Raw genomic sequence first — 8787 nt, forward strand, 5'->3', positions numbered from 1 at the left:
CTTACCCTCGTGATGTCAATCATATGTGCCAATGCCAAAAGGAAAAATGCAAACTGGAAACCGTTCTGAAAGGGAGTGCAGTGAATGAGATAAAGAACCCAATGCGGATGACTAAACCAAAATAGTTGGTCATTGGGTTTTACCACTGGAACCCCTTGCGCAACTACTCTCGGTTCTAAATTTGTAAGGCCATTGTTGTTATTATGACTTGGAGCTCTGTATGTGAACTGCTGGATCGTGGAAGCCCGAAAATCGTTTCAGGTCACTTTGGCGACTAATTTTCATGAGGGCATCCATCAATATATGAAACGATAGAGGTATTTTCCAGTCATCATCCCCACGTGGACATTCATCAAACGGTTCACGGGCTTTGCATATGGCTCCGCATTTCGCATTGATGAGTGAGGTAAACATTTTGAATGGAGAGTCCAACCATTGTACTTTCAAATGATTCCTCACATCTGGCATCTTTGAGTCATGGGGAAACAAACAAGTTGCGGCTTCGAGCTTTGGAACATTTTGTCAAATAAGTCATGTGCTACAGCTAGGTATAGTGCTCACAAGATCAACATTTGAAAAGAATATTTGTAAAGCTTCAAACTTCGCGCTACACCAGTTGTGGTTGACCACTTGAATGTTTCAATTCTGATACTGTTGTGTGATTATCATATGATTACGTGTTTCTCCTCACAATGTTCCGTTTTGATGTACCTGACTGAATATACGCACATCATTCTAAGGAGTTGTGGGTACGTTCAACGATATTGAGAGAGGAAGGGTGGTCGGTGAAAGATCCGATTAAACTAATGGAGTCAGAGCCATTAATTCAGAAGGGGAATTTTGTCAAATACACCGCATTCCTTCTCAACTGCACCTGTTGCTATTTGCTTTTCACTTCTTCGACTTGATTGTCTTTCATTCACACCTAAATCACCATGATACTTCACAAGCTGCCGGAGAAAGTATAGCAAATATGGGAATTGAGCAGGGTTGCACCAGTAATCATTTTTTTCACAGACAAGGGTTCTATGATCGATGTGCTTCTTTCATGCAAGCAAAATTGACATCATAGCAGATGCTAGTTCCCGTGCATGTTCATTGGAATCACTATGATTAATTTCCCATTTCATACCGTTTCATTCCTCACGAGCATCTTGCAATTAAACTTTTATGAGGTACCAATGATTTTCCAAGCTTTTGCTTGTTGGATCGAGATACCGAAGGAGATCTGGTTTTGATCAGAGGTGAGTTCCTTGATATACACATTCAGCCTTCCTGATTACCGTCTTCGTCAAATCATTTCGATGCATATTCTGTAATCATCACAAAAGAAATACTTTCACCATCTTGTGCCCGAGATTTTAAAAAGTGTCGCTCTTCCTTCTGTTAAAATGATGGGATGCCTGCATCTTTCTCCACTTTGGTGTCAACATTCAGATAACTAACGTTTATCGAGGTTTATTAATCCCTCAATTCTTAACGTCCATCAATTGGGCAAAGAGGTTAATAGTCATCTTCAAAACACGTGTTTTGGGTTTCTTGCTTAATCTTTTTAGTTTTTTTGGGTTTCTTGCTTAATCTTTTTAGTTTTTGGAGGTTAAGGTTTGGGGTTTGGAACGTATGTTTGGAAAAAATTTCTTAAACACTTTTTTTGAGATGAGAGGTTAAGATTTTGGATCAATCATCTTTTCCGAACACTGAACCTTAAACTCTTAAAGATTAAAGGTTAATATTGCTATTAAAAATATGTGTTTTGGTGCTCTTCATTAACCTGCCACGATTAGAGACTCAGACAGATGGTGGTATTCGGAAATTCGAAATGCGGAATAGTTGGAGACAAGTTGGAAACACTTAGATCACAAAATTACTTAAAAGCAGATAGTTTGCAAGATCTTTTAAATTTCAAATTTAAACACACTTCGATCATGCTGGATTTTGGTCAATTTGACGAGTCTAAAATCTGGACAACAAAACTTGACTTTGCTATTGGTTGCACATCCGGCCTTCCTCCCTAGCACTCCTATGATCTTGCATTCCTGGTCTAGGATTACGAAGTCTGCCTCAGCAAGACCCAGATTACCCCTAGTTGCCCAATGAAAGTTAATTTTCACTCAGCTGACATTCGAGGGATGCCATTTGACGATCTTCCTAATTCCTGTAGGCAGATTTATTTGTGCAACCCCAGATACAGGGGAAAGAATTATAACTCTTTTATTCCAAGTGTGATATTCTAATTTTTTAGCCTCCCATTTGAAGAAAACATCCTTTTTGATGTTTAGACATACACTACCAGCAGATGCACTATGACTACATACATAATCGTTCTTAAGGTTATATTGCCAATTTAAACAAAGCAAGTCTTCCAATCATCATTTGACCAAATTTTCCTCTACTGAAGAAGAAAATGGAAAAGCTTCCTCCTGTAAACAAGTAGAAATTGATAACACTTAATCTCTAAATTAGAAATAATATCTGATTAGCAAGTATAATAGAATATTATAATATATAAGTATTTTGTACTTTTCTAGATCATCTTTGTCCTATCTTATAGGCAATTCTTTAAACTTCCCTCTTCTGAAAGTATTTCTTATTCTTATATAAACTTACAATAAAAAAACATTTCATATTACTTTACTTAAGGACTTATATGATATTGTGTATCCATATAAAATCCCTATTTAAAATAGAAGATCTATTCTTTTATTAAACTATAAAATACCAAATCAAATCAAGTAACCCTGTAAAGGAATGAGTTGTTATAAAATTTGTTGATTTACTTTTCAAAATTTTAACTATGTTTTGTTAAGCAATGCAGCAAAACAAGGGTGCTGGCCCTATACACCAAGCCACAAGGGCGAGAAGGAAAAAAAGCACACAGTCAGCTGAGACACGTTGCCAGCAGGATGACAACCTCAGCAAATAGTCATATTCAACACATTATCCCTTGCCTTAAACAGCACCCTGACGATACTATCAAAAACCAAGAACAAGCAGGTTTCGACAATAAAACTTTAGCTGGCATAGTGCATACAGACCAGAATAGCAGTGTGAACCTTGACATAAATGATTAAGTCTATCATAATATATCCATCAAAATTTAAGAGTCTAACAGCATATCAGCAGTTTTAAACAGAGTCCTCCCAGGAACATAACCAGTAACTAAAATACTGAGGGTTCAGAAATTAACAGTAAAGTTCGTGTTAATTTTTAACAATGTTGTATCAATAGTTGTGACTGAAATAAGTTGCTAACGTTGATGATGAGTATCCATAGTTGTATAAAATGTATTTCCTAGATCGAAGAGCAAGAAATCATGCGATGCCACATCAGCACACCAATTAAACATAACATAGTCTGCAACTATTCTCATTTATTTTGGGCCATTTTGTACACCTTGACAGAAAGCATGCACATCATATTTGATGATGTGGCCCGGAACTCTTAGTTATAATCACAGGACTTGCCAATTAAGCTGCTGCAAAAAATGGTGGTGATTTGAAATTTCCACATAAGATTTGAGAAAAGCAAATTTAGGATGCTCAACTTCTAGATCTTTTCTGCTAATCAAATTACTACACATTAACAATATTAACAGACCATTATATATTTCATTTATTCTCCACATTACAACATTCACCAGCACTCCTCTTTTATTGTCTGTCCAACATAGAATTATATAACAGCTGATGAATACTCAATTCTTTTCTAAAGTAATACTTACTACATTCCACTCACACATGCATATTGTTAACAGACATATCAGCGAAAAAATCTAACCAAAACTGTAAATTTGCTATTGCTGGTTTTGTCAAGGTTGTGACTGCCAGGGTGGAGCGTTTGTGCAAGCACTAACTATTCCAGAAGTGCCAACAATTGGTCAATAGCTTCCACTACTCTTCCCTCTTGGCCTGTCACTACCATTGTTTTCTTGTCTCTAAATCTAGAGGCATAGTTGTATGCACAGCACCCTGCATTTTGACAAAACACACCTATATATACAACTTTCCTCTTCTCATCATAATACAAAATATAGGTTGGATCTCGAATCTTTAAGAGATTAGACCCGGCCTCCATCTCTGTGACCACAAGACCAGGAAATTCCAAAGATTTTACTGTTGGCTTCACAAAATTGATCACCGTACCTTGTATCTCCATTTCGCTTGGACATTCCTACAAATCAAATTGTATGCCAAATATCCAGTCATAAACATGAACATTTTTAGAATAATGAAAATTCTGAATTGAAAACAATTTTTATCACCTTCATAGACTGAATACAAGGTTTAAGAGCTGATATGGTGTCGTATTCAAGCTCTAGTCTTTCCAATCTTTGCACTTTCTCCAAATTTGGTATACCTGGCACTTTCAAGCCTATTTTCAGCGTCTTCAAAGACTTACAGTATTCCAAACCTTCTATTTTGTCAACTTTAGGGCAAGCGCTAACTCTGAACTTTTTTAGTGAAGCCAAATATATGAAACTTGGAAGCTCGTCTATCTCTGGACAGTCGGATATTTCCAGTTTCTTGAGGTTTACGAGACTAGCAATACACCTGATGTTCTTCAGAACTTTGCAATTGCATATATCTAGAATCTTCAGTGACACTGGAAGTGTCTCTATCTCCATTAAATGGTGATTCCACCAGATTTCTAGAGTGTCAAGACTGGGGCAACAATCATTGGAAATAAACATCCTGGAAACTTCTTTGTAGTCTTCTGAGTCTGTTTTCTTATGTTTTATATTTGAAGAAGCAGTCCCAGCATCGAAAGTCACTTCACTGACAGAATTTACTATTGACATATTTATCAACGAGCATAATCTTCCAGAGAAATTTAGCAAGCTTGACAACAAAAAACTCTCAATTGTTAGTGAATTTAAGTTGCCCAGTTCACCAATGTTTGTTGGTGAACCCCTTAAACTGGTACAACCTTGTAGATCCAACACTATCAGGGAGGCCTGATCTAAGATTTGACGAGGCAAATCTTCGAGTTCCTTGCAAAAGCTGAGGTTAAAATACTCGAGCTTCCTCATGTACTCCAGCATATCCAATTTCAGTTTAATCTTTTCACAGTACTTTAAATTAAGAGATTTCAGGTGTATCAGCTGCTTGAATGAATCTGGCAATGTCTTCAACTGTTTACAAGACTCCATATCAATAGTCTGCAAGTTTATTAAATCACCGAAACTATGAGGTAATGAACATAGCATTTCACAGCCTGCTAAGTTAAGATATTTTAGGTGTATCAGCTGCTTGGAAGAATCTGGCAATGTCCTCAAAAGTTGGCAATTCTGTAGAGATAAATGCTGCAAGCTTAGTAAATTACCAAAACCAGCAGGCAGTGAAGACAGCATTGTACTACTTGATAAAGCCAAAAACTCAAGTGACTGGAGGCCACATAAGTCTTCTGGCAAACTGCCACCATTAAAGTTACAGTCAATCTTTTTCAAGTACTTAAGGCATCCCACTGAGCTTGGAAGTGATTGCAATTTACTCCTACCAAATATAATAAGCTCTCTCAATTGCAACAGAGGCTGCAGGCAACCAATTTTATATTCAATTCAATTCAAAAAAGCATAGAGTATTGTTTGGAAGTATAATTCTTCAAGAAGAAAAGAAATACGTACGTCTGCATTGCACTCCCATAATTCTTCCAGCTCATTAGCACCCGAAAGCTCTAAAACACTTAAATTTCTCAGTGAAAGCCATGATGGAAAGCTTTTATGAGGAAAGTTTTCCCAGCGGAGCCACACGAGATCTTCAGAAATTGATGCAAACTCTTCTGTGAACTCATTTCCTCTGACAAAAAGAATTTGTAATTTAACAGACAATCTAGGGATTTTAGATCGTCTCCTTGAAGTTCTCATTAGTGGATACCTGTGCTCTTTGAACTTGCAAAAAGCATCAGCACTTTGAATACCTCGAGTTGGCTTTCTTTCCTGAATGAACAATTCAGAGATACAAAGCTTGTCAATCAAAAGTCAGTGAAAGCAGAGGCAGACAGACAGTGACAAATTAGTGTTTCAGCGTAAACAGTCTTGTGTGCTAAGCTTTGTTTGTTTAGATATGTGAATATTATTGAAACAGCATGTTTTCAGATGATCCACTTAAAAAATAGAAGCATGTGTTTTTAAACTCATTTGTAACACCTTCGGTTATCAATAAGTAAGAAAAAATTGCAATTAACACACACACACATATCTGCCAGTATCAACCTTACCAGGGAATTTGGGTTTATCTGCTCTGGATACCAAATACGATATGACGAGTGTTTACTTGCAATCACTCTTCCCATATCTCTAAGATGGTCATGCATCCTTATCTTATCTGCATAGGAGGAGCTTTGCCCAGGGTAGACTGTTTGAGGGACCAGCTCCACAAGACATTTATTTACAAGTGTTTCTAAACCATTTGCACCACTCCAACCTGATCCATCCCACACTGCTATAGCCCTGCTTTTATTTTCTCCAATTAGAAAACATGCCACGTCCAAGAACATTTCTTTCTCTTCCTCATCAAGTGCATCATAACTAACTTGTAGCCTCTGTTTGATGTCGGTAGGCAATATTCTTGATAGTTTTTTCAATTGGGATTTCCACTTATATTTGGATTTGATGCCATATAACTGTCCCCCAAATACCTTCAGTGACAGAGGCAAACCATTACCTGCCTTTAGGAAATTTTCAACTAGAGATTTAAATCCAGGGGGTGGGGAGGGCTGCAAGAAGGCGTGCCAGCAGAAGAGCTTCTCAGCGTATGACCTGTTGAGTCCTGGGATTTTATAAATACATGTGAGACCCCATGAAATAAGAACTCCCAATTCCCGTGTTGTGACAATGACAATGCTTTGGGATCCAAGATTGTCTTTATTTGGCAACAGGGTGTTCAGGTGGTCGATGTGATCAACGTCATCCAAAACTATAAGCACCCGATGAGAGACCAATCGATTTGCAAGAATGGCCTTGCCTTCATCTACATGATCAAATGGCAAATGATTGACACCAAGGTCCCTCAGAAGCTTTTTCTGCTTTTTCACTAGAGCATTCCTTGATGCTGCATCTCGCACATCAAAAACAAAGCTGCATCTCTCGAAGTATGAAAAGTTCCTGTTGAATAGCTCTTTGGCCAGTGTGGTCTTACCACTACCTCCCATTCCCACGATCCCCGTAATCTGCACTCTCTCTTTACTTGCAACAGATTGGAAGCCTTGTACAAGCTCATCCAATCCCTGCGGATGCTCTGCTACTGGCAATGATACCGATTTCAAGACTTTGATTACACAATTCGTAATATTTTTCAAAACTCTGCCCTCATCCCTGACATTTTGAATCAAAATTTTCAAATAAAATAAAAACATTATATTCTGCTTAAATAGTGTCGACAAAATAGAATCTAAATATATTCAATAGAAAACATTTCAGACTAAGCATGGAAGAAAAATACAAAACTTGTTAAGAGATATGTGATAAAAGGCCATGTCTTTAAGGATTTAGTTATGTGTGTTTAGGACTCTCTTTTTAAAGAAAATATATAAAATAGCTATACAACTGATGTTAAGAATACAGTTGGGTTAGGTTAGTGATAGAACAGTTCGATTGAGTCTTCTAGGAAGAGTGCCTAAACTTAAATATAGGATACCCTGTTCTTGGTTGGAAAGATAAATTGTAAGATTGTACAGCTCGGTTTTTTTATTCTACAATTACTTATGCTTTGAGTTTGCAAGTGATACATACTCATTATTGTTAACCTGGTAGCCGGAATAGAATGACATGTTGTAGAGTGCCCTTTTCCAGTCGTCAAGCTTTTCTGGGGAGTATTTTCCTTTCTTACAATGCTCTGGAAAGGCATTAGCATACGTACCTTCTCCTCGATCAATCCATCTGAGGTCAGAGGGCTCAACATGATAGAAAATAGGAATGATTTTAGCACCAGTTTTGAGCATGAAGGATAGCTCAGCCAAACACCAGGGGGATTGAGCATAGTTGGGAGAAAAAATGGCAATGTGAAGGGTTGCACTAGTTATGGCTCGCTGTATTTCTGCTGGCATGACATGACCAGGCTCAAGAGCTTCCACATCAAGAAACACATGCAATCCCATGGAATGAAGTTTATGGTAGATGGCAGCAGCTAATGTGTGTTTGACATCACTCCCACGATGATTAATAAATATATCGCAGGGCTCTGTGGAGGTAGATTCATAGCAAGGTGCAATTTCATCAAAAGCATTTTCTTGCTGAGATTGATGTTGCTTGGATGTGGAAGAGGAAGCCATTTCCTTTGTGAGAAACTCAAAGGAACGCTGATTAGAGGAAGCAGAGGCGTTCCCGTTACTGTGAAGCAAAGGATTCCAGAGGTAAATAGACACAATTAGTCCTAGGGAAGTCTAGTAATATATAGTGCAGAAGATATTTCCTGATACAAATTAGTTGAAGTCAGAAAAGATTTTTTTCTCAGATGTAAATCAAGACACGACACCTGCTGAAGAGAATGAGTCGAGCCAGGAAAATTGTTGCAGACGAGACTTTCCTATATGCAAATTAGTCCAAGTGAAGTCAGCAATCCCCTTGAAGAAAATTTTCGAGACCCGAATAAATCAATCAATCAATCAACAAAACGTGTCTTCACGCATTCAGCATAGACAGAGACAACTGCACTTATAAAGACTTGCAAGCTTTTATAACATTATATAAGAGGGGCCGAAAGTTCTGGTCGGCTAGTGTAAATTCAAATTCGCCCATCCTTTTTGATATTTTTTTTTGAAGGAAATTTCTTGGCACGAATAAATAAATCA

At 37.6% G+C, this 8787-nt stretch overlaps 1 protein-coding gene across 1 annotated transcript; it reads right to left on the reverse strand.

Annotated features, from left to right (window-relative positions):
- Positions 1–3579: 3579 nt before the first annotated feature.
- Positions 3580–8370, reverse strand: LOC149545968 (disease resistance protein Roq1-like). Its single transcript, XM_089790915.1, has 5 exons — positions 7730–8370; positions 6217–7312; positions 5624–5935; positions 4262–5530; positions 3580–4170 (listed from the first exon to the last, which is right to left on the reverse strand). The coding sequence occupies exons 1-5, from the start codon at positions 8266–8268 to the stop codon at positions 3853–3855; spliced, it is 3534 nt and encodes a 1177-aa protein (XP_089647041.1). The 5' UTR covers positions 8269–8370; the 3' UTR covers positions 3580–3852.
- Between the last annotated feature and the right edge of the window lie 417 nt (positions 8371–8787).

This window comes from Cupressus sempervirens, chromosome 7 (assembly GCF_028749045.1).
Source record: "Cupressus sempervirens isolate cs-2001-9-10 chromosome 7, ASM2874904v1, whole genome shotgun sequence".
Lineage (NCBI taxonomy): Eukaryota > Viridiplantae > Streptophyta > Pinopsida > Cupressales > Cupressaceae > Cupressus > Cupressus sempervirens.

Coding starts and splice junctions, on each gene's coding strand:
- LOC149545968 (XM_089790915.1), bottom strand. CDS start 8,268: ATGGCTTCCTCTTCCACATCCAAGCAACATCAATCTCAGCAAGAAAAT. Junction 7,313..7,729: donor TACCAGGTTAACAATAATGA/GTATGTATCACT, acceptor TCAAAATGTCAG/GGATGAGGGCAGAGTTTTGA. Junction 5,531..5,623: donor TATGGGAGTGCAATGCAGAC/GTACGTATTTCT, acceptor GGTTGCCTGCAG/CCTCTGTTGCAATTGAGAGA.